This window comes from Apis florea, unplaced genomic scaffold (genome assembly GCF_048593485.1).
Source record: "Apis florea isolate Af1SG1 unplaced genomic scaffold, ASM4859348v1 contig_3493_pilon, whole genome shotgun sequence".
NCBI classification, from domain to species: Eukaryota; Metazoa; Arthropoda; class Insecta; order Hymenoptera; family Apidae; genus Apis; species Apis florea.
Genome location: NW_028256772.1, coordinates 958724 through 986579, shown reverse-complemented (window position 1 = coordinate 986579; position 27856 = coordinate 958724). Strand labels below are relative to the sequence as shown.

Sequence of the window (27856 nt, the reverse complement as noted above, 5' to 3'; positions counted from 1 at the left end):
AATTTGAATTAAATATCCATCATTCGATCAAAAAATCATTCGATATCTTTTCATTCATCAAGATTTTATCATTCATGAAAGAAATAATCAAATTAGTGAATAAAAATTTCATGAATTATTTTGAGAAACGATTTTATGTTATAAAAATCAGAAATCCAATTTTCGATCTCTATCCAAGATATCGAATGATTTCAATTAAAAAGTTTCTTCCACAAATCGGCATACTTATAATTTGATTAATGTGATTGTTGAAATTTTGCTTCCGTGGATACTTATAAAATATTAATTAAGAAGAACATCTCTCTCGTTAACTAAAATTAGTTAAACCTCGTGGTAAACGTGATTAATAATCATGCAGGAATGATAAATCATAGAAAGCTGTCTTACAATTGTATACATATATTTATAAGGCTGCTGTCGATTCTAATAAGATATTCATACATAGTTGTCCATTGCATAACATACTTCAAGTTCTCAATATTAATAGGAGGACACTTTCGACAATTAATCAATAATAAAACGAACCATGGATGATGTATCGATGAAAAACATTAAACATTTTTTAATAGATAGTTATCATGTTACTGAGAAAATTTGTCCCACATTTTCCGTTCCACAGTGAAAGATTTACTTCGCGTAAATTATATACGATGTAACTTGTACACTGAGATAACTTATACACTGAGATATAAGATCGTATAAGAATACATGTACAAAACATTTTGAGAAATTCATGTTTATCAATCGATATTTAAAAAAAAAATAAATAAATAACATTAAATTTTGAAAGAATAATTTATTTGTATTGCAATGATTTATACTTAATTTAGCATAATTCTATTTTCTATTAATTGGACTTAATTATAATACTCAATCTTTGTGAAAAGAAAACATTGCGTCCATTAAATAGCAAGGATTCCATTCACCGTATCGAAATCGTAGGATGTGATAGGAAATCGTCTCTCGTTAATTACCGGTTGTCGCGATTTATCTGCTCAATTTTCACTTTTAAAGGCCTTTTTTTTAGATTATGTGGACGAAACTTGTGTGGAAAAGTAAAAAAAATCATGATACGCTTGTGTATAAAGTGTGTATAATTCATGAGATACTTTTGCACGATTATAAACTTGAAGTTTGCGAAACAGATAGAATGATTTTAATTGCGTTAATAGATAAGCCTAACCTAACTAGTACTTTTATCAATTTTTGATTTTTAGAATCAAAGATATTCCATAAATATATTAACATATTATATCAATGTATTTAAAGAATACAAAACGAATTTGTATTTCAATTCCGTTTAATTTACCTATATAAAGTTTATTTTCCTTATTATGCTCGTGTTTGTTTAATTTCACCGTCGTTCTCTTAAATTTAAAACTCGTTATGGAATGTGTCTTCCTTCTGTTGCAAGAAGCTCGATTAATCGCGCGCGACAGTCGACGCATGCGCGAGTCGGTAGATAAATACAGATGTCGCTGCTCTAACACAATTGACTCGCATCCCAAACAAGCAAAGCAGTGCAAATCTATCCATGCATTCGCCATCACGTTGCATATCGCTCCAACGATAGGGAGTCACGACATTCGCTAAGATTGCAAGACGATAAGATCGCGGAGGATTTCCGTGGCCGATCCAGTTGTGCACCTGACCGCATTCTCTGCATGAGTTATGGACGCGCATCAATCCTTTTAACCATGCCTCCCCCTCCTACCGTTTGCCGATCGTCCCTCCCGCGTCTCTAAACCCTTCGTGCTCGATGGTAACGGGTCCGGCGAAACGTCCCTCCTTGCTATCTCGCTTTTCCCCGCGGAACCGTGGATCTGGAACTGTAGTTTGTCGACCCACTTCCGAGATCGTATCTTCCACTCGAGCCTCTCTTTTTCTACCGTTCCTCCTTCATCTTTTTCATGCTCTTTGTTCTTTTCTATCGAGTTCTTTCTGCCTTAATCGTTTTGATTTATTTCTTCTTCTTTTTTTTTTTTTTTTAATTTGAAGAGTGAAATAAATATATGTGATATTTTAATTCTAAAGATGAATTGAATATAAAGTTCGAGAATATTAAATGATATTGAAACTTTATTGTTCTACGTCTAGAATTTAGATTCGGATTTTATCTTCCTTTATAATATTTCGCTAAAAAGATTAATATCAGGCATAATGATTTCGTGATCCCAGAGTTTATTGTTATTCGAAACTTTTTCTTATATATGAAATTTAATTTTATTAACATTTTATCATTTATTTATTGTATTCTCATACAAATATATCGAAACGTAGTTGAGTTGGAAATTTTCGTCATAAATTTTTCTATGTGATAAATAAAAATAATTATTGTCATTTCTCAAAGCTTGCGCAACTCCCAAAAATGTATCAGGAAATAAGTTTAAAGATTATTCGTAGATTCGAGATTAAACAAATTATATTTCATCGATTATTTCTTAATCATTCTTTCGTTATAAGACTCCACTTGATGATTTTAGAATAAAAGAAAATTATTCTACATTTATATCTTATATAATAATGCCTTTATTTTCTTCTGATCCTTAGGAATAATTGATACTTCGTAAACTTTTCTGAATTTAAAGTTAATAGATATTTGTAAATTTTGCATGCGCACTTAAGTGAAATTGCGTGTAGAATTTATACCGGTCGTTGCTCGAAGTTCCGCATCTAAAAATACTTATCAAGTAGTTTGCAATTTCAATGGGGAGATCTGTATGCTGATCCACCGATGCAGGTGTATTAAGAACTTGATGGAATGTTTCGCTTGACAATTATCGTGTTAACGAAGCCACTCTTATCAGAATTTTAAACGAGTCGAGGTCCAACAACAGGTTGTACATATTCTTATCAAACTTGAACTGCGCGTGTGATATGTGATATGGAACTGTAAAACGTTCTTATAGATGAACATGTATTTTTCTTTTTTTTAGAACTAAAAATATACACAGTTGCAATTGAAATTTTTTTTATAACATAATTATAAATTGTAACAAAAATAATTTTTGAATTTTTGAATATAACCAAAATTCTAAATCTACAAGTTGCAATAAAACTTTAATGAGTTATAAAATGGCACTATGCGTTTGTTTTGATACAAAACTATGATTTCATTTCTTAAATTATAAGGTTTTTTTTTTCTTTTTTTTTTTTAAATCTCGTATCCCTTCTTCCATTACACCCTCGGCACATTCAATTCCCGGAGGGATAGAGGCCTTTCGTTGTAAAGGATGTACGAGTCGAACGCGAGGTCATTCAGCAACAACTCGACCTTCTAGGAACTTTGAGATTTACGACAGGATTTTTGCTATTGAAATAGGAAAAAATACCAAAAGACTACGCTGCATTGTCTAATTCGAAAATGATGCCTGAGTCACGTACCATCCGAGTATTGGCATCCAGATGGCAGAAATGCTAGTCCTTTCTTACATAATAGCAATTGTATTGACCGTGTCATAAAATCATGTAACTGAAAATCTTAACAATAATAAAATATACCGTACGCTTTCTTTACGTTTATAATATTTTTCACTTGTCATATAAAATGATAAAAATAAAAAACTATTACAAACATTAGGTCCATCAATTAAAGCAAAATTGGATGAGAGTTACTTTGTAATTAATAATATAATATAATCAGGTATACATCATCGGTTAAGTATTCTAGATTTTGTTATATTTGTTGAAAAATTGGAATGATAATTGCATCGTACAAGGTGTTAATTTGTTTCTAGGATATCTTTGCAAGATTGTTTTATAAGTCAAAAGTAATGCAAAGATTGATTTATCACAAATTTCAATTGTCACAATTTTTTTAAATAAATAAATCTTAATCGATTTTTGTAAAAAAGATTTTTTTACATATTAATAAATTATTCATGTCTTTATCAAGACCATAATCGTGATCCTGCTAATGGAAGTCCATATACTACGTGTACAAATATGGAAGTGAAATTAATATATCGAAATGTGCACAGCATCATTCACTAATGGAAAATGAATATTTTCGCTGAAACGTATATTGGATTTAAATCCGTAAGACTTTTGATAATTTAATTTAAACAGTTATTATCGTACGTTATTAAAATATTGAACTATATTCGATGTTTAACGATTTATAATCAACGATTTCATGGTTTCGTTGAAACATTAGTCGACCGTGTCAGTAATCGTTGATTGAATTTTACTTTCACTTTCTACGATACATTTTTTCACGTGTTAGAAAAAAAATAAAAAAATAGGTTCGAGTATATGAATAAATGTCGATTATGTTTCGATAACAATCCCAACAAAATTATTCAATATGGCGGTATTTCTTTCCATGCTAACAGACCCATCGATGGCAAATTTCACTGCAAAGATGACCTGTTTATACGTTCGATAATAGCATGGTAATTACAAGTTGCATTTCCGTTTCGTCAATCTGAGAAATATCCATCTGTATAACAGGTGTCGTACTTCCTTCGATTGTTTCTATATCGATTGTACTATTCTCAAAATAAATTAAGTAGACTTGTGCAAGATACATTTTTTAATATTGTATATTTCCTTTTCCTTCTTATAATCTTCTTGGATAAATATTCTTTATATCGAACTTACTTAACTTTAATTGGCTATATATAACACGATTAATAAACTCTTCTTCCTCTTTTCACAAAAAAAAGTAAATACGTAAGGTGATAAAATTAAATAGTTTGGAGAGAGTGATATTTGGAGATCGATAGCCTCAATTTCGCAAACGATTTCATCGAGATGCAAGCCACCCAACTATAATATTAAATCCTAACCATTCGAACAAAACAGAGTAGTATTGAAAATTTAGTTTCTCGAGATTCGTCTCGAAGAAGAGATGGAAAGCAAGAGGGACTGATCCGATGGCTATCGTATACGGATCCGCTTCGTCTTGTTCCGCGCTCGTATCCGTATTTATTGAATTTACGAGCTGTTTTCATGCACGGTAATGATACGTTCACAGCGTCACGGAACAGTTAGTCACGCGTTTCCCTGAACCGTCGATCGCCTCGATAAGCGGGCCGATTTTTCCCCGGTCGCATTCGTGATCGCGCGCGAAGGGACACCGCGAGAGAGCCTAATTGGATGGTATAAGTAATAGTGTCAAGGTGGAAGGAACGGCAGAATAAAACGCGCGAGTAATATATACTCGTCCGTTTAAAAGGCAATTTCATCGTGGCCGCGGAGAGAAAACCGTAATTCGCGTTAAAATTTACGTTTCCTATAAAAAGCCCTCGCCTGAAAACATCGGGCCCGATCGATACCGAGTGGAGGAGAGGGGAATCGAGGGGAAGCTGCCGCCTCGAACGTTTTACGATCCATAACTCGGGGCCGCCGCCGCAAACAAATGTCAACTGTCCAACAGTGTGTAACTGCCCTTCTCGAAACGAGGAGAGGAATCCTCCTCGGGAAACCGCGGAAGCGCGAGGAATTTAACGCATTCCGTCTTCCAACCGATACGAAAAAAGACTCGCACGAACGCAGAAACGCATTTACTACGCATTCCTCACCGCGCTTTCCATAGAAAGTTGCTTATAGGCGACCACTCGCTCTCAATTAACCCCTAACACCGAGTCGCGGATGACACGCGTGGATTTACAATTCGATTGTAACTGTCTACTCGTGCATTCTAACAGGTATCCATCTTTGGATCCATTGTTGGCAAACGAAACTGCAGAATCGCTCGTTCGATTTGACGGATGAATATGATGCTCGAAAACAGTTGCGATACGAGTCGAAATACAAGTATAGAAATAAATGATTATTTTTTAATAAACGAGAAATAACAGTTTCAAAATTATATTTCATAAATAAGAATACTTTAATAGAAATTACAGTCTTGAAATGTGCTTTTGTTCTATAGGGATGTAATAATGCTACGCTTAAAAAATAAATAATATGTTATAAAGGAAAAATTTTATTATAAGAAATGAATCATTTAAAAATTAATAGTCCCGCGTGGTTTAAACGCTTTCTTATATATACAAACGCGTAAATGTTTCTTATCTTGTACAAATCTCACTTCGAAAACTAAAATCACTAGCACATTCGCTTCTGCTTTAGATTATAAGAATCGTGATCTTCTCGTGGTGAAAACTAAATCAAACTAAATTGGAACTGACAAAAATTCATTCAACGAGTCAGACTCATAGCACGAAGGGTTCAATATGGATAAATCGTTTCTATCAAAGTACTTGGAAGAAAAAAAAGAAAAATTAATTATCGTCCGACTAATCTGAATAACGTCTGACCAAATGTTCCGAATGAATGTTCCGTCTGGCCGAGTCAATTTTTTCCCCTGCCCCGTTCCATTAAGGTGAATGGAAGATTAAGACAGACCGTCTCGAGACCGATTTTCGATCGAATAGAACAGGGGTGCTGAATGAAAGCTTGTATGGCGAAACGAGATTCGAGGCGGATTAAAGCGGCATTGTGGCCGCTTGGCTCGTACGCCACCGAGGAGTAGTGGATGCGTGATTGCCGTGCGCACGAAAACGGGTCGAGGGGAGGATAATATGGGCTGTTGTGCCACTGGAGCCGCGTGAGAAACGCTATACACATACTTACGCGCACCACCCACGTGTCGCGGCTTAACGCAGGATCGTGACACGCTTTTCTCTCACTCGATACTCTTGATATAATCCTCGAGTGGAACGTTGCTCCCTTCCAAGGGACACACACACACGATAGGGATAAAAATCGCAGGGGAACGGGTTAATTGTGGTGCTGCTCTAAATGTGCTCTCGTCGAAAACTGGCTTAGGAAATGTTGATCTTATTTTCACTCGGATGGAATTATGTAGTTTTTTTTTTGAAAAAGTTATTAAACTTTATCTTTGAGATGAATATTTAAGAAAAGCCTAATGAAAGATATTAATAATTTACACGCATTTAATTATCATCTGAAAAATCTCATTTTTAACATCTATCATCTACTTGCTCTGATTGATTGATTTCTAAATCCTTCATCTCCGCTCGTTCTTCGCGCGCGCACACACACACACGCACACAAAAAGGAAGAAAAATTCTTTGTAATCGTATGAGATTACACGTAAATACACCGTGTGGCAACAGCGCGTCAAGTCGAGTACAGGGAAACGCTCGAAAAGAGATATAAATTATTCAATTATCCGGCTCGAAGGTCAAAGCGAGACGATCAAGCGTCCCGCTGTTGGATCAGGTCGTATCCTCGGGCCGCTTATAATCGGCGCGCGAACGTGTCGACACGACGAATGACTCGTTTCACTCTCGGAGCATGACTCGGAGGAGAAATCGCGACGACACGCCGCCTCACGTGGGAGATCTTGTCAAGCTACCGTATCACGATGACTCACGCACGGAATGCCAAAGATAATTCATCCCGCTTGAGATTTATATTTCGTGTATTCCTCGTCATCGACCGCTCTCATCTCTTTCTTTATGATTCCAGCTCCGACGTTACCAAGAATGGATTCACCCTTCTGGTTCGAGGACACGAATGCTTGGAATTTCTCGACAGGGTTCTGAAACTCGTCCAGGTGAGGGGGTGTTATATGTGCAAAAGTTGGGGTAAATTGGATAACGAAGGGGATGATTGTCGTTTTACAGGGACGAGCGAACATTTCTCAAGCAATAGTTGTGCAGAGTTGTGTGCTCGCCGAGAGCTCGATCAATTCGGAGCTACCTTTGAGCTGCGTCAAGGTGAGCAATTTGATTTTTATGATTTTTACGACGTATGATGATATTATTTAATTGTCTCTTCCTTTAGTTTTTAAGTTTTTTTTTAATTGCTTTTTTATATTTCATCAAGTATCAAAGTTGAGAATTTAATTATAATGGATAATAATAATAATAATGTTTACGATGTATTACTTTATGGTCAATTGTGTTGGTGATGAAATTTTACTTTGTAATGAAATCGAAGAGGATAAATTTTCACGAGTTAAACGAATCGATAGAGAATTTCAAGATTCTATCGAAGAATGGATTAACTGATCCGAATTAATTACAATGGAAACATTGATACGTGGTGGACGATGAAGTACACGGTCTCCATGGTACTTAAGCATGCGCGTGTGTCTTTCACGATGAAAGGATTAAGCAATCGCGTTCAACGTGCCCCTTTTCCATGGTCAAACGCGATTATTGTTCGCTCGATTCCAAACGTTATTCTTCGTGCGTTCTATTGGTTACACACATTTCGATTGCTCGGTTCTCAACGAGAATAAAAGAAATCGTTTCTTCTCGAGCACGGTTTTCGAAGACACAGCTGTAAGAATCATTTCTCTTGTCGGACGGGTTAAAAGCGTTTTTTCGATTTTGCTTTCAGACGACTATCGTTGATGAGGCCGCTTTGAGAGAACATATTCCCAGGCTGGAGCGGAGCCACGACCAGACGCAATGGATTGCGTTTTATAAGGTAAATCGAAACCACTATTTTATTACCACTTTCTATTCTCTTCTTTCTTCGATTGTTATACTTTTCTTTGATCGTGTAAAAAAGGATAGGAGATATAATATAATACGTTCTTTTTTATGATAAAATAATTAGAAGAAATATGTTGTATTAAAATTTATATTATATATTTGCATAAGAGTGTACTTCTTTTTTGTGTAAAGGGTCAATTATTATCATTCGTTATTTATAGAGATTAATATTTATACATAGATTTTCTTTAGTTATCGATAATTTAATATTTTTTTAAAGCTTTGATATTTCTTTTAAGTTGAATTTTTCATTAATCATTTATCTTTCAAATTATAGATTATAACTTTCAATATTTTTATTTTTACTTTTTTTTAAAAAAGGTAAATTTATGAGAATCTTCATTATAAAATTCTTTAACTCAAAACTTTATCGAAGGAAACGATGATTACAATTATTACAATTTTATCTTAAAGATTACTTTTCTCCGCGTAATATTTTATTTCCCCTTAATACATGAAAAATTTAAAAGCTTTATTTCGGCAGCAAATTTTTCATTTCGATTGTAGGATCGAAAGTAGTTGACTTTATTAATAACCATGTTTTAAAGATTTTGTCTTCTACACTTTTAATTTGATGATACGCTATTCATTTCATTTTAAAATCAAAGAGATATTTAAGGTAATTTTTTATCATGAATTTTATATATTAAATATATATTCGTCTTCGTTTGAAAATAATCGAAATATGGCATATTATGATAAATAAGGTATCACAATAGACAGAATAACCAATAAAGATTTTATGAATGAATTTACGTAAAAATTTTAAGAAAAAGTAGTTTAAGTAAAACAATAAAAAAATATAATCAACTAAATGTTTTGTATCCCAACATATAAAAGCTGAAAAATCTTTATTTTCAAGCTACATTCCTCGAGTTACTATCCTTTTATCATGCTTTAACCACGAAAAAAAGCCTAAGGCCATATTGACAAATTATGTTATCCTATTATAACTCTTCTTTACGACAAGATCCCCTGACATCTCACGAAGCAAAAGAAAAAAATGATTTCTCTGGTATATTCAATCTTCTTCCAACCCAAACCACTCTCTCGATTCCTCCTCCTTTACCCTCACCTTCGAGTTCAAGCGTCCTAACAAGCAAGCAGTTGAGCGAGTGACAGCCAAGTCGGGGCAAGCTCATCCGTCTCGAATCGAGAGTCGCGACAAATTGCTTCCGAAAATGATCACGCCTCGACAGTGTGTGTCCCGTCATATGAGAGAACGAGGGGGGAAAAAAGTGGTAGCGATGGAATCAAATACGTAACAAATTTAAATCGAATCGAACACTCTTTTCCTTTTCAATAATATCGTTTGATCGTGCAAAAATTTCTCAACCTAACAAATAACCCTCGAAAAGGTATCGTTTCCTTTTGAAAAACTATTTACAAGCTGATTCTGAACCCATTACTAAGATGAGAAAATTCTAAGTTATTTGTAAAAAAGTTTGAAAAGTTCAAACGCGAAATGAATTCGTTCAAATCCACTCGCGAGCCGCTCGATCCCATCGCTAATCGGGGCACGAATTTCGCCGGGCCCGGTTGACTGAATCACGACAGTGATTCGGCAGGTTGGATGAAAAATGGTTGGGCGATCGTGAGCGGAATAATTGTATCGGTCGCCTCGACTCGCGGCGCAATTATTGTCGAGGAATTTATCCCGGTGGCACTGACCGATGTTACCAATTTATCCGTGGCTCTCAACCTACGGCCAAACCGCTTAATGACGTTTTAATGGGTCCCGTTAAAGGGGGGGGGGAGGAGAAACGAGGAGACACGTCTTCGTTCTCCTATTGGTCACGGAGATTCTCGAATCTCTTTTCTTCTCCGCGACACATATATACGCTTCGTGTATTTTGAGTCGAGCATTCGTAGTTGGGCGGTATTTTATTTTATAGCTGTGAAGGATTAGCAAATTGTGAAACGAAGATTATACGATTTTCGAATTCTGGTTTGTAATTTTCGCCGATCATGCGTATAGCCATGCGTGATTGTTCGTGTTCGATTTCGAGCAACGCAAATATCGTGTACGATATTTTCTCAATTGATAATTTTGTATGATTATAGTATTATGTAGTTATTGCGTTCGATTTGGATTTGGTTTTTACGAGTAATTCGTTACTTTTTTCTTGGCAATTGTATGATTAACTCTTTTTTTTTTTTTTTTTTTTTTTTAGTAATTTTTGTTAATTATTATCACGGTTCTGTTCGCATCCGATTTGATTTGTTGGGCCGAGTGAATGTTTCTTGGGAATTGTACGATCTACAATTAAGGATATATATAGGGTTTTCCGAATTAGCATAATAATATGACATTTAGGATCAGGAAAATTAGTAGTACGTTGAAGTTTCAAATTATATTCGATCCTTCTTAACTTTTTCACTGCAAAAAATATTTATACACCCTTTTACTTTCCTATTTTCTTTTTTTCTTTATCATACTTAATTTTCGTACCATCAAATTTTTATAATCGCATATAAAAATATTATTAAACGATATCTCGTATTATATTATATCTCGTAATTATTTATTCAATGTTAATTAATATATATCGTAATAAAAGAATACGAAGAAATTTACAAACGAAATTCTTTTCTTTATAAATTGTTGTATACATCGTCCTTGGTGGCCATCCAACGACCACCGTGCCTATTATTATCTCTGCCATTGTGCTTAAATAGCGCAATAGCGAATCCCATCGGTCGGCAAGTGTCGATAAAGCGGCACGGAATTCCAAGTCTTGGCTGACTTGGCAACCTTGCGAACGATAATCGACCGGGAAACGTTACAAGGAGAAAATTTCGCGCGTGGAAAATGTTCGTAAATAACGGTCGAGCCGCGATCCTATGTCGTCGAGATAGCCGACACAGGATTCTTCGACATAGGAAAGTAAGAATTCGTCTTCCACGTTCTTTGGTCGGCTGTCTCTTTCTCGAAGAATCTCGTACACAGGAACAGTTTTGTACGTTCTAAAATCGTGAGACGCTTAAGAATCGTCCGGGTGAAACAACGATTATCGTAATAGTTGAATGGTGGAGTGATTGATAAGTAGAGAACACGTGTTCACGTTTGAATTAATGGTTGGAGAAATAATTTATGGTTTAGAAGTGTGATCGGAAAGCGAACGAGGATTAGGAGGCGGTCTTTTGTGTGTTTCGTTCGCTTGAAGGTCTCTCCTCCTTTTTTATCTTTTGGGACATTATCTTTGGGAAGGCAGCTTCTTCTAGATGTCAGCACTTGTTAACGAGACATCTGGTGACGAGAATCGTAACCAGATGTATTATGAATTATTATTGCGCAGAGTGAAGTTAAGATATAAGTGCGAGGAGTATTTGGAAAATCAATTTTAAAAGAGAGATAGAAATTGATGTAAGATGAGATTTAATTTTGCATTTGTTGAAAATGTATGTACACATTGAATATTAGTTAGTCATTGATCGATTATTAGTTTAATGTCTCGTGTATATATTATATTTTCCTTTTTCTTCTCCTTTTTGTTCCCAAATTACGAATCGATATCTTTTTTCATGTCGAAACATTTAATACGTTTCGTGGGTATGATAAATGGCTTTAGCGAATAATTTTTCATTCTAATTGCTCACGATGATAAATCATTCCAGATCTGTTAAACTTTTAAATCCTTATTTGAACCATGACAAAGATTCGAGAAGATTCGGGAATAATTCTCTGTGATAACGCAATTATCTTATTCAAATATGTTTGATTATTGATATCTTAACGTAATTGATTACAATAAAAATATACACCACGATATGTTTAATTCATAAGAATTGTGTAAAATATTTAGAAAATTAAATTGGATAATTTGTATTATTTTGAAAGATCGAGAAGCCAATCGATAAGATACATCCTCTGAGAATGATTTACGTAGTACAATAATCTTTTTATCGTTGAAACTTTCAATTGACGAATCAATTAAGTAACTTCAATAATTTAGCCACTAATATGAGTAGAAATTTTCAAAAAATTTGATTTATATCATTGTCTCTTGTATTTTATTATTGTAACATAATGAGCTAAACATCATAGTGAATGTGAACTTTTTTTCTTATATTGTATGTAACCTTTCAATATAGAAGAATGCTATTAAGTAATTTCTACCATCAGTTAAGAGAATAGCACATGAATTTGCACATGAATCATATCTATTACAACAAGTCGATTGGTGGCCATATTGTAATTATTTCTTCCTATTTTCCTTTTCAATTATTTCAATTTTGAAAGTATCTTTCTTGCACATTCTGAAAGCGTTCCTTGAAAGATTCTTTTTCATATTTAATGATCGTAGCATTAAATACATAAAACATGTTCTTCAATGTCACTACAGTATCTACTGTAATTTAAAAAAGAAAATTCCATTACGATTGAACCTAATATTTTATTGTAAATACAAATTGATATCGTGTACAAGAATAGAGGAAGATAAAAATTACATTCATCATCGAAATTCACATTTATTACACTCGCGGAAATATTGTTTTACAGGACTACGATGGATTGATGACGGAATGGCAATCGGCTGGTCGTAGGCTCGCCCTCGAAATGTCAGAACTGAAGGAGTGCACCACCCTGTCCGGCACGTTGACGCCTCTCGGTCGGCTCCTGACGGATCCCTCATTGAGAAGAACGTCTCGAGATGCCGAGGAAGCGATCGCTTCGCTAGAGGAACGCGCGGCGCCCCTCATTCATCTCGATTACATTAGGTTAGAGTACAGTAATAGCTTTTTTAAACTAACTCTTTGTGCTTGAAGTGTATTGAAACGTACTAACATATATCGTGTATAAATTTTAATAATATTCGTACATGATTTTTCTTTAAAAGCTGTTCAAATTTCATAATTTTATACATATTTTTGAAGGATCGATTCAAGAGAAAGCAAATATGAATGTCGATATACTAAAATTAAGTTTAAATGAGACGAGTGATGTTCTTTCGCTTCATCTTAAAACTTAAATTATAATTTAAGAAATAAGTTTCGATCAGCTTTTTGTTTGTCGACTATTAAATCTATTAATTTATCATGCAAAGATTAGGTGTTTCGGAAGTTGAGTTAAAATTTACACAAGGATCGATTGAAAAGTAATGAATATATATTTACACTTGGAAAATAAAAAGATGGAAAATTAAGAAAATTAACAAAAGTTTTTCCATTCATCACTAAAATATTCTAATCCATTCTGAAACGAATCGTTATACTATTCATAAGTAAATTAAAGTGAACAAAATGATACTTTGTACATTCATAAAGAAAAAATGTATTATAAAAAAAGTGTACACTTTTCAACCAATCTTCAACTAACTGTGATAATTTTCATTCGTTGTCCATTCACACTTACCAATTTCACCAAAAAAAAAAAAAAAAATTAAAATCACCAGATTATCCATTTCAACGTCATCCGACACGTCTCTCCTCTTCGAAATACTCGCCTATTAATTTCCTCGGATCGAGGAGGGGAAACTTACCATAACTTCTCGTCGTTCCTTTCATCAACAATTTCCTTAAGAATTCTCATCTGAGCGAGGCTGGCGGAAGGACTCGACCGGTTGTCGAGACGGCGAATGCTTACATATTTCCAGGTGGAAACCGTGTGAGGGACGTTTTATAACGAAGACGACGATAATGTCTGTGTCGTGTTAGCGCCCACTCGCGGGGTTGGCGAGTTCGATGTTTCGTTAGCGATAAGCCAGCCACCAGAGGGAATTCCTAACGGTGCGTCACCGATTACGACGCCTCCCTTTTATCTTTCCAGATTGTCGGTGAAACGGGCACGGAGGTTGGTGGAGGAGGTCGGGAACGCAGCCACCAGGCTCGAATCATCGTTCGAGTCCCGCCGCGCCACTATAAGGAATCTTGCGGTTCTCAGGAGCATCGAGGACCAGGCGCACGAGGTAAGTGTTATCCAGAAAATTTTGACCAACTTTTTGCACTGGAGAAGTGATTCGAATCATTCGTTTATCGGGGTCGATTTGTTCATTCTTGTTCGAAACTCGATTTCATTTCTGATCGAACTAACGAAAGATTAGGTTAGGTTGGGTTTATATTTCATTTATGATCGAACTAACGAAAGATTAGGTTGGGTTAGGTTAGGTTTATATTTGATTTCTGATCGAACTAACGAAAGATTAGGTTAGCTTATATTTCATTTCTGATCGAACTAATGAAAGATTAGGTTAGGTTGGGTTTATATTTCATTTATGATCGAACTAGCGAAAGATTAGGTTGGGTTAGGTTTATATTTGATTTCTGATCGAACTAACGAAAGATTAGGTTGGGTTAGGTTAGGTTTATATTTCATTTCTGATCGAACTAACGAAAGATTAGGTTGGGTTAGGTTTATATTTGATTTCTGATCGAACTAACGAAAGATTAGGTTGGGTTAGGTTAGGTTTAATTTCATTTCTGATAACGAAAGATTAGGTTAGATTAGATTTATATTTCATTTCTGATCGAACTAACGAAAGATTAGGTTAGCTTATATTTCATTTCTGATCGAACTAATGAAAGATTAGGTTAGGTTAGGTTTATATTTCATTTCTGATCGAACTAACGAAAGATTAGATTGGGTTAGGTTGGGTTTATATTTCATTTATGATCGAACTAACGAAAGATTACGTTAGGTTAGGTTTATATTTGATTTCTGATCGAACTAACGAAAGGTTAGACTGTGTGTGTCCCTCTTCAGACAATTAAAATTGTTTTAATTGGGAGAATATAAGCGAGTTTACAATAATTACAAAAAGTATTTGCACACCATTATATTTTATATTATAGCATTTAAATACTTGTTAATTACATCCAAATAGGAAAGATTGACGTAATGAGAATGGAATGTGAATAAATATTGAAAATTTTATCAAAATTGAACGAAACAAATCCTCGATTCAAGAGAAGATTATTAACAAATTTGAGCAAAATAGATCTCACAATTTCCCCTTTCCTTCGACCAAGCCAGTTCATCTCCTTGGCTACGAGCGATCAGATTCGACCCAGTTACCCAAAACCCGTCGAACGTTCCTCGTCCTCCACTTCCTCCACTTCCTCCAGAGCCACGTCCCCCCCCCCCCCCCCCTTCACACGCATGGAAATCGCGAGTGCGATTAGCCGTGTCTTGATTCGACACGCGGCGTTATCGTGGGGGAGTGTTTGCACATAACCGAGAATAATCGATAATGGGACGTCGGCGGATCGTTAAACGGCCGCTGGCGCTGTGGGAATCGGCCGATTGTGACGATGGATCGCGGAAGGAGGCTCGAGTTTCGTAATTCCGCGCCGATTCTGGACTGAAGACGGATTGGTTGGACGATTGGACAACGCAGTTGTCCAAGAAATTGCCTGGAGCTTGGCGAAACCGGAGACCATAACGTGAATAATGAGAGAGAGATGTGTTTTAAATTATGATTCGTGGGATGGATGGAAGTTCTGTCTTCGATAAATTTATTTATAATGGAGCTACTTGGACATCACTTGGAAACGAAAGATTTGGGATTTTTTTTTTTTTGAAGAAAAATTAATAAAATTACTTGTACAAGCACTTGTAGCAACTCGGTCATATTATTTGTCTTGCGAGTCTTAATAGTTGAGACTAAAATCAGGATCATATGAGAAAATATTTTTATCTGAATTTCATTTTTACCATCTTAATTTTAATGATCGGATATATAATTTCTGTTTCTATGAAAATTAATATTAATGTTCTCCAACCTGGCTGTTTTGATTGAATTTTAGCGTTTATTTTTATCGTACCGTTGTAATAATGTTTCGTAACCTAAAAATTCTCGATTAATGAGCAAACAAAACGTCTTATTTTCTCATCGTATTATGCTAATTAAACGTGTAATCAGTTTGTCGTACGCGCCGCATACACGTCGGCAAACATGTGTCCCGACACGATCCATGCGTACGTGCACGTGACACGGCTCACGTTCCTCGCGGAAACACGCGTAATGCAATTGTGTCGACGATTCAAAATCGCGTTAGGAAATCGAACGAATTCTGAAACTGGAATTCAGCGAAAATATGCCATTGCTACATCTTGATGCAACATCTTTGCACGATCGAATTCTAGGCAATTCCTAGGGATCAATCCAATGTTTGGCTCTCTCCCCCCTCCCCCTCTCCCCCTACGTCTACGATTCAAATAGAGTCGACAAATTATCTAACTCGATATTGATTAAATAAAGAATCAAGAATGGAAATCAATTTGATCAATGATTCAATCTCTCCATTATTGTTGAATTATGAAATATACTTTATTAAAATAAAGTATCGGGTGTAACGATCGAATTTAATTGCAAATTTACGAATCCAGGGAATCGATTTGTTGTGGGTATTATTTTCATAAGCGTTCTAATAAAAAAAAAAGGGGTGGAGGAGGGGGGGGGGGAGAGAGAAAAGCGTTGGCCTGTTACTGCAGGAAGATTCGCACGGTCGGTGATTCGAACAGGTTGAATATCGAACATTTTGAGAAAGTTCTTGACCCTCCTCCTCTCCCCCCCCCCCCCCTAATGACATCATGAGTTGATCACTCACGTGAGCCTCACTGTCTAAAGTTTCCCATCACTTTCTTACAACTTTCATCGAAGCGGTCAGTTGCTTAGCGTCGTCGTTAAGGAGGTCAACAGCACCGATGACCGAAATCTCATCTCGGCTAAGTCTCGTTACGAGATGTTAACTCGTTAATCGTTATTTAATGGAAAAGACGTGACGTGAATATTCATAAGGTATCTTGCCCATTATAACAGTACCTTTACAGTCGTTACAAGGAATTTCAGGAATTTCCATTGTCAAAGATTTTTCATTCAAACACAGAATGATTGAATTATTCGGTATTAAGAGTTATTAATTTACGATTTTTATAGAAATTAAAATCGAGGAGAGGATCGAAGGTAAACACAAACACGAAAATATTATTGGTAATATTAAATAATCGAGTGTAATGAAATTTTCTTTCAAAATTTTCTTTCTTACGTTCCAAACTTACGGATTTGTATCCTCTTACGATTAATTCACGCTTTGATCACGTGATTCATTGGCAGTTCTCGTGACGGGAAAATAATTTTATTTATTTAGCGTATATAAATAATGCCAACATCTCTCCTTCTTATATCATCGAACCAATCACTTTTACTCGTCGCTTGCACAGAGAAGAATTATCGAGAATCTTGATAAGCAAACACGAGCCACAACCGCGTTCAGAATTCAATTCGACCACTCCTCGAATACGACGACCTCCTGGAGGTCGGTGTATCGGGGGATCCGTGCAATCCTTTGCGGCGAAATGTCTCGCCATATAAGACGAACAGTTCGAGTGTTCGAGATTCGAAAGGATCTCGCATGATGCCTTTTATTTCGCGTGACGAACAGTGGCGCGCGTTGTTCGACAGGCGCGAGGATTCCTTTGCTCGTTTGGGAAGTGGGTCGGTGCCGACAATTGTTTAATTGTTGGCGGGGACCGCTTTCACGTTTGCGTCTCGACGAAAACGAAAACCGGGAAGAATTGGCCCTTGTTCTCCGGCGAGCGTATCACTCAGCAAAATTCACTTTGATTTTGTAATAATTAGTTCAAACTTGTAAGAAGTGGCCGCCAATGTTGAGGATAAAAGAAAAGAAGGAAAAGGAAAAGGATTTGAATAAGCCTAATCTCATAGATCAACGCATGTTAGTTGTTTCTATTTCATTATGCAATAATTGTTCAAAAGTTTCTGTAATAATAATTTTGTAAAAAGTAGCCGCCAATGTTTCAATTGTTGAAAATAAGATAGAAAAAGGAAAAGGATTTGAACGAACCTAATCTCATAGATCAGCATATGTTAGAAAAAAGTTGTTGGTTAGTTGTTTCTATTTCGTTATGTAATAAGTTTTTAGAATAATTGTTCAAAAGTTTCTATAATAATAATAATTTTGTAAAAAGCAGCCGCCAATATTTCAATTGTTCAGAATAAAAAAAGAGAAAAAAAGAAAGAAAGAAAGAAAAAATTCTTGGTTAGTTGTTTCTATTTCATTACATTCATAAGTTTTTGGAATAATTGTTCAAAAGTTTCTATAATAATAATTTTGTAAAAGTACGTTTCAATTACTCAGAATAAAAGAAAAGAAAGAAAGAAGGAAAAAAATTCTTGGTTAGTTGTTAGTTGTTTCTATTTCATTATGTAATAAGTTTTTAGAATAATTGTTCAAAAGTTTCTATAATAATAATAATTTTGTAAAAAGTAGCCGCCAATATTTCAATTGTTCAGAATAAAAAAAGAGAAAAAAAGAAAGAAAGAAAGAAAAAATTCTTAGTTAGTTGTTTCTATTTCATTACATTCATAAGTTTTTGGAATAATTGTTCAAAAGTTTCTATAATAATAATTTTGTAAAAGTATGTTTCAATTATTCAGAATAAAAAGAAAGAAAGAAAGAAAGAAAGAAAAAAATTCTTGGTTAGTTGTTAGTTGTTTCTATTTCATGACACAATAAGTTTTTAGAATAATTGTTCTAAAAGTTTCTATAATAATAATCTAAGGGAAGCTAAGAAAGAAGATATTGACTCGTCAAAGTATCTAAGTAGTATTATATATTTTAGAATTTCAAATGATGAATATACGTGAAAAGAATAAAAAGAAGTTTGCATAAATATTTGTTTTCGAATTATAACAAATTTCTTCTTTAATATCTGTTTATCAACAAAAAAGGGTTCAAAATGATCGTTTTGCATCACAATACAAGTTTGAAAACGTTTCACCGTTAATTGTATTTTCAGGAAACTTTTTCAATTTTTTCACGTAACGTTATTCGACTATTACTAATAGTATGTCTAATTTCAATATATGAATTTTATTTATTTTGTTTTCATATTTATCCATTTAAATTCGTTTCTTCGATACAACAGGATATTCTAGTACAAAATATTCATATAAAAAACTTTTTATAGTTATTCGCTAATTCGTTAAGTTTTTGAGAAATAATTTATAAAACCCATAAAAAACATATAAAAGAAAAAATTAATTCACCTTCAATCTCACATTAACTAGAAATTACTTATAAATAATAAATAGATCAGATCTTTTATAACCACCAATAAATACATATTCTCCAAAGAATTGACTTGCTACTCAAATTATACAGGATTTAAAAAAACAAAAAAAGTGAAGTTTGACTCTTCAATTTTAACTCCTTAATCAATACTATACTAATTATCACGCTGTGGCCAACATTTTCTCCCCACTAATCCAATTTTAAAAAAGAAATAAAAAAAAAAAAAGAAAATCCAGTCCCAATTAATCCCACGCCTCGAAAGCAGACACATTCGTACCTCCTCCCTCCCCCAAAAAAGAAGGAAAGGAAGCCATACCGTAACCGAAAAAACACCCACACGCCATACCCTTAATGAAACGCGCGTTGAATGGCGCGAACACCGTCGTGGAACTCGACGAGACAGCTCGAAGCGGATCACCTCGGATGCATTCCGTTATTACGCGTTCCACTTCGATCCGCGGCAACCACCTTCGTCCTCGAGGCTCGCCTGCCCTCCACCATGCTGTTGGCTCGAGCTCTCCGTATTTGGTTCACGGAAATAGCGCGCGTGTACCGGGTCGCTTGGCACGAAAAGGAGAGAGGAGGGGTTGAGGATAAAAAGAAGGAGAGAGAGAGGGGAAAAAAAGGAACGAAGGAGGATCAGAGGCGGGCCGATCGGGCTCGAATTAATTGCCGTAACACCGGTTCCTCCCTCTCGACGAGCGCCACGCACGGATTCTCCTCTGTGGGAAAGTATGTTGAATGGGCATCCTCAACATCGAACGATTCTCCGATCGCGGGGATGCGGCTTTTTCCTCTGATCTAGATAGATGATGCTCGTACACTTTGTAACGAAAGGAGGTGTGTCTCTTTTTTAACTAATTAATGGAAAATATTTTTCACGTAAATAGAAGAAGAGGTAAATTGTTAATCGAATCGTTGAAATTTAAAAATTGTGAAAGTGTATAAATTCACGTGTAGAAGAATTCTTTTGGAAAAATGTTAGATAATAGAATAATCTTTTGCCTAAATAATTCATTTAAATTTTGATCTGGAATTATCTTTTAAATTGTTGTTGACTACTAGCTGTCATATACGTGGATATTCTCTATAAATTGCGTATATCTTTTTGATTAGAAATATATCTTTGATATTCTCTATAAATTGCGTATATCTTTTTGATTAGAAAAGAATCTTCATCTTATCTTGACAAGAAATTCGAATTTCTTTGATGTCGATCCGATTTAAAATTCAAATTAAACTCGTTTGTTTCTTCGATACGTAACATCCGTCGATGTATCGTGGAAACACGGCGAAACTCGGCTAGTTTCCCCTTTTGCCCGTGACTTTTACACTCGATTGCACGCGATGGATCGAAACCACGTCACGTTTCACGTTTACCCGCACTTTCCACTAACTATCGGTTGGCCAGCCTGTATTAGATGCTTCTTAAGACTGACGATTACGGCGGCGTTGCTCGAGATTCGAAATGGAACGCGAAGCTTTCGAAAGGAACCGCCTTTATACACGGTGGTCGTCACGCACGGGTCACCCGATTTTCTTCCGTGCGAATCATGTTGTTGGACGCGCCCAGTTTCCGACACGGCGAAAGATTGGAAAAATTGAACTTTCACACTGCGATTAGAGCATAAATATAATGGGGGATAATAATACCAAATGGTATCTAATGCGCCTTCTCACATCGCAACATTTTGAATTTTACTTCGAAAATTATTTGCAGGAGAGAGAGAGAGAGAGAGAGATTTTATTAGATTTAAAAATGCCAATTACGTTAAAAATCTTCATTGATACGTCACATAACTTTGACTCGTTAATCATTAATAGATTACGTTGCATCGACTATATTGTATTTTATTATCGCTTCAACAATAGCGGCAATAAATATATAATTACAAATATAATTAATTTACGATGAATTTGTGCACTTTAATAATCTTTATCCACCGCGATAAAATCTATTAAATCTGCTCATCCATTATTTCAATTCGTTACATTTGATTAAATTTTTCTCGACCTTTTACCAATATTAATAGAAACACAACTAATTACGCCATCGCTTGCAAATGCAAATTTTCTGCGTTTTAATATTATCCAAAGACAGTCGACGTATAAAACAAAATGCGTGAAATTGAACAGCTTTCCATCATCTTTAACGTATACAGGCCTCGTGAAAGATTATGGTCAATAACCGCGACATACTCTCAATGATTGAAAAAAAAATTCATTTACGATGAATAATATGGATATGCTTATTATAGCACGGAATATTCGAAGATGATGAGCCCTCGGGAATCGTGGGGCACGTGCTCTCCGTGTGTTCGTAATGATAGGAAATATGCCGATTTCGCGGGCTATTAGAGGGATCGTTAGCACGAACGTCCTATTTCACGCTTCGACGTCCGTGTCTACAATGATTGTACACGGTGGATTCACATCTCACCTGAACGTTCCTTTTTTTCTTCTTCTTCTTCTAATTTTAAAAATTTGTCGAAGAATCTCTGGAACAGGTTAATAATTTTTTTTCGTCAAACCGATTGATATCTTATTGATGTTATATATTTATTAATAGGCAGGGGAATGATGAATTGTGTTCAAATTAAATATATAAATATATCGTTTCTTTCGTGTGTATACTTTGCTTATCACGTCCAACATATAATTTTTTATACTTTATCTTCGCTTCACACTTTTCACGTTTTTTTTTTTTGATTTCTATCGATAATATAGTATAATGATATATAGGATAATGTAGGGAACGATTATTACAACAATTGATTGTGAAGCGTTTTAATACAATCGTTTTTACCTTACGAACGAATCGATGTAGGTCGATATATAATTTTATTTATCTCGAAAGTTTATCTTATAATTTAATTTTGTGTAGTATATAATAGATACAGAAACATTTAATTATTCAGCATAAATGTATAATAGTAAAAAATGAAAGTTCATTTTAAGCACCCAATAAAATGAATTTTATCTCAGAATAGGTTTGTTTTACTTTAATTACTCTTTGGTTTAACAATTGCTTTTACTTAATTTTAGATTTTTCTTCCCTCATAACTTTTTAATTATGCAGAATAAGAAAAAATACTTCAATACAAATATTATTCAGTTTTGTAACAGCCTTGTGTCTTAATAGAAATTATTATTTAAAAAAAAAAAAACAATGAAAAAGATTCTTTGTAATAATCACGGAAAAGTATTATTGAAACATAAAAAAAAGAAAAAATTAATCGATATCTATTATAATTTCTATATAATAAAACAGTTTGTGATACTATACTAATATATATATAAAAATAACTAATAAATTCTTTGTAAATTTTAATTAATTTACAAAGATGAAACATCTTATCCATCTTAGATCCTCCTCTTAGATGAATGCAAGCAAAGAGATTCTCGTAGATTAATGCAATTTGACTGAAATTTAATCTAAACGCTTAAAACGAGTGATTGAACGTTGAACAAGGAACCTTGTCCTAGTAATGCTTTTTGATGACGATGATAACGTTGTGGCGCAGCTCGAGTAAGTATTTTTCGTACCATTTGCAGCCATTTATATGGAAATGTTTCTTAGATGTGCAATTTCGCAAGTATTTGCCTTTTTTTTTTTTTTTTTTTGATAAATATTGAATGAAAATATTTCAATATTTAGAATTTAATTCACGTTTGATTTGTACATGAGCTTAAGCGCAATCAATTTTTAAGTAACAAAATTCTATTACATTTAAATGTTCCATGTTCAACAATATCATCTATTTTTAATTAACTTTTGTTCAATTTTCAATTTTTATCATTTTAAAAATTCCTAATGTTATCACTGACAAGTAATAAAACTCAAAATTAGGATTACAAAGTTTTCAATTCATGTTAAGTATTATTCGATTTAATTGGCAATGATTCAATCTCTTTTGCACGAGATTTTAAAAATTCCAAAAAAGTAATTTTTGGGACGTCTTTTTTCAAAATTAATCAGATTCAACTTCCTTTCTCTCGCGAGATGATTTTTGAGAAAAATCTCAAAAATACTTCACGCTCGATAAAACCACTAGCCTAATAAAAAAAAAATCCCTAGAGGCGACTTCATTCCATCAGATAAAACTAGGAAGGAATATGCGAAGAACGAACGCTTTTCCCTGGAACAAACTGATCTCGTGCACGCACTCACCCATAGCTACTTTTTTTACAACGCGGTTTAGGTTTTGTATAGCTTTCAGTAGTCCCCTAACTGCTCCGTTTCTGCCTCTTATCTAGCCCATTGGAGCTCCCTCATTGTTGCGCGTCGCGCCGTTTTCGCAATGACAGTCGCGACAGAGACTGCATCGGTTTGCGTAACAAACGCGACTGCTTTTCCCCGCACCAAGATTTTCATTTGTGATATATCCTTTTGGGATTGTTCAGAATTGTGGCTGTGCGATTCGAATCTGTGGACTGAATTGGATTTTAATTGATCGATTAACATTGATTTTCACGAAATCTTGATTCCTTTTTGAAAATTTAAAGGATATCTAGTTTCATCGAGAGAGTGTTTAAAATTGTTAATATTAATTGATTCGATATAACGAATTCGAAATAATTTTTTCCTCTACGTATACAGATATAGAGTTTATAAAAAATAAATGTGAAATGATAATATTTGATGTAAAGCTTTTTTGTTTAAAGAACCGATTATTATGTTTCGAGTATTTGAAAGATAAAACGTCGATTTAACGTGTGCAGTCGGAATAATTCAAAAATTAATCAGACTGGTAGCGAGGTAAATAATAGAAAGAAAAATTAAATGAAACTTTGCATTAAAAATTATCATTCTCGGTTTATTTTTCAGATTCACCCACTTTTGACCTATGCCACGATACATTCTTTATAAGTTAAAATAAAATTATTTCATCTGTCTTCCAAGAACATATATTACTTATTATCCAACAAAATATATCTTAAAAATATTTAACGAAATACCAAAAAATATGGAAAAATATTCTCTGGGCTGTGAAAAGTCGTAAGCAATCGCCAAACTCGATGGCCACATCATCGATTTATCAGCGAACAAAAAGTCCTCTGCGAACAAAGAGGCGACAAAGAGAGCGTATGATACCATTGTTGGTGGAAAATGCATGCAAAACAAGGAACGCCGGATACCTTCTCTACGCGTCATAACGCCTTATAGGTAAAATTCTATCCGCGTTTTCTGTCTTGTCGGCGGCCAACTCTCCTGTTCTCTCCTCGGTTTATCGTTTCCGCGAAAAACGCCACAAAGGACAGGATGTCCACGGGTCATTGAGTCTCCTTTCCGAGGATTTTATTCGCCTTGTCTATACCATTCAACGATAGTTCTCACCGCCACGCGCGGAGAATCGTATTCTCAAAATATGCAGGCGGATTTCGTGGAAGAGACGGTTTTTTCGACTTTTTTTTTTTAATTAAACGTTTCACAGTGGAAGTGGATGGAGCAAGATAAGACATTTTGTGGAAATTGGAGGGCGATCGATTCGATTAATTTCGCACGATTAGACGGGGGGCTGGTTTTAATTGAACCGTAACTGGATTCGGCTCGATTTTTCCAACGCGGATGAAATCGAAGCTTCTGTTTTATCGCTACTCGTTTTATTATACTGGTTTTATGGTTACGGTTTTGGAGATCGATTCAGAAATACGATACGAGTCTGAATTTTAATTCCTGCTTCGAATTTTATTACACACTACTTCCGTGTCGTTAAATTTTTAGTCTATAAAATTGCGAAGTCAGAGAAATTTGGATAAATGTGTTATCTACGTGTCGAATAAAAGTTATCGATCCAATCTATGTCAATATAAATTTAACTGGGAATTAAACAGAGACTCGTTTAACTATTAACCAATTTAAAAGTTCGATTTAATAGATTTTCTCAATCTGTAATAAGACGGCCGGCCATCAATTATCTATTTACGAGCGCAATAAACTAATCTAATTTAAACTGTTACGAAGAAACTTTTAATCAGAACGTAACTCGGAATAACACAACGATTGTTGTTGGCAATTTGTGCAAATAATTGAATAACATCAAAATTCTGTATAAACTAACTACCGTTACGAAGAAACACTTTTTTTCTTGATAAACCAGAATGTAACAACGTGTTATTACATTTTTGCAAATAATTATCGAAATTCTATATAAACTAGCCTCATCTAACTTAAACTACTGCTATAAAGAAACAACTTTTTTTTAACAAACTCAGAACCTTGATCACAACGTGTTGTTTGCGATTTTCGCGAATAATCATGGAAATATATCGTATTCGCAATCGTATAATCCACTTTTTTCCACTATCATCGCGCTTTCCAATAAAAAAACCAACAAAATAACTCGTCAACGATGGCATCACAGGCGGTGGTCCAGCTCGATTAAAAAGGTTGCGGAGGGGTGGGTCGGTCGAAAGCAACTGCTGTTGGAAAACGGCGAAATTGCGTGACTGCCGTGTCGCCAATATTCCGTGGACTTCCGGAGTGGCCATCGAATGCCTGCCGCCGCGCAATTAGAACGAGACAAAAGGTTAATGGGATTAGGATGTGGAAGGGCAACGCGAATTTAGCGGCAGCCAATGAGGGAGTCGTAGTGTTCGAATGAGGGGGCGCGATTGCACCGTGGGGAATGGCGATCGGCTGGAAAGGGAGAATCGAGGGATGTTTTAACCGTTTCTCGCTCGGGCGAACCGACAACTCCACACGATTTCTGTTCGGTGAAGTTTTCTTGGCTAATTTAAAATGATTTCACGCGCGAATTAACGTATGAAGCTTTTATATTTTAACACTTAATATCTATCCGTGGACAAAGATAATTGATATGAATATTATAAAGATCACGATAAAATATTGTTATAATAACGTGCTCTCATCTATTGTTTATTATTTTTATTTTTCATCTTCTTACAGTTCTGCATCTCTATTTTTATCACTATTTTCTCTCTACTTCCACGTTCAATTTCTTAACGAAATAATTTCATTATTTAATAGCGAAAAATTTATTTTGAACTAATATCCCAATAACTTGTTCTCACACTCGCTATTTATTCTTTTTATTTTTCATCTTCTCTTATTATATCTCTATTTTCCTTCTCTCTCTATCGTTAATTTCGTAACGAATAGAGATAATTTCGTTATTCAATAACGAAAAATCAAGCTCATCTCCACTTGAACTAATTTCATTTCACGCATTTCACGCTTACGAAACTTTGAAAATAATATTTCTATCATCAAACTCGGACTAAGATTTTCGATAATCTCTAAACGATATTTTTTTATATTTTCACGATTATTTTCTGTGACTTTTAATATTTAATCGATCTTCGAGTCACTTTTAAATGATCTCAAAATTACAAATAATTTTTAAACATTTTTTAAGCGATCTCCAAAATGATTTTGAAATTATAATAAAATTAGTCACTTTTTTAACAGCGTGATTCAGTTTTTCCATTTCTCTTCAGCAATAAACTGAAGTAGTTTTAATATTTTTATTTTATACATTTAAAAATAAAATTTAGTCGGGGTACATTTATATACATCAGTTCTTAGTTTTCATTAACCATCTGTAATATTCGATTCTGTTGTGTTATAGAGTTATATAGTTCACTGAAATTTTATTTATAATTTTCAAAATCTTCAGTTGTTTTTTAAACAGATACGCCATTCACGCATAATTAAAATATTCAAATCCATTCAGCTAAATCCGCATATTTTATTTATTGTTCACCACTACGCATAACCAGTCAACAAGTTGCATTTCTCAATGTATTTCTCTACTTCGTCCGTTTCAACCGTTCCAAGACTTTCCAAAGTCAATCTTAAATATTCTGATTTGAATATAAGCCTCTAATTGGCTGTCCAACTTCAACTCAGTTCTATTCAGTATTATTCAGTAACAACATCCACCCCTCCTATGTTACCACGCACGGTATAATTTTAGATTTTAAAATTGCATAAAGATGCAGAATAATTATTCTTAAATTTCAAATTCTACGATTCGAATGTACATTTTATATTTTCAAATAATTCTTCAAGAATACGATTTTATGAGATAATTTCCATTTTAAATTTACAATTTACAAAATATAATAATTTCGTAATATTGAAATCTGTTGGCAAACTTTTTATTATTCGTCTCATAGTTTTGACATTTGATTTTCGTATCCGTGAAACTGGCAACAATGTTATTGCTTTTAAAACGCGTATTCCAATATTATCTAGAGGAATATAATATAGAAATTGGAGCAGCGCGACAAAGAAAGGAACGCTGGAGGGATCAACTTTGACCGGATAATGACGACAAATGGTCGACACACGCGAGTTGCTTGAACGCTCGTTC

At 34.5% G+C, this 27856-nt stretch overlaps 1 protein-coding gene across 5 annotated transcripts in view; it reads left to right on the top strand.

The window, feature by feature from the left end:
- LOC100867566 (puratrophin-1) overlaps window positions 1-27856 on the top strand; it is a 344145-nt gene that overhangs the window by 224740 nt on the left and 91549 nt on the right. For all 5 annotated transcript variants that reach the window (XM_086912709.1, XM_086912707.1, XM_012486434.3 and 2 more), the window contains 5 exons: window positions 7444-7531; window positions 7602-7694; window positions 8323-8412; window positions 12985-13202; window positions 14251-14389. In XM_086912709.1, coding sequence (XP_086768835.1) covers window positions 7444-7531; window positions 7602-7694; window positions 8323-8412; window positions 12985-13202; window positions 14251-14389 — 628 coding nt within the window. The remainder of the gene's footprint in view (window positions 1-7443; window positions 7532-7601; window positions 7695-8322; window positions 8413-12984; window positions 13203-14250; window positions 14390-27856) is intronic.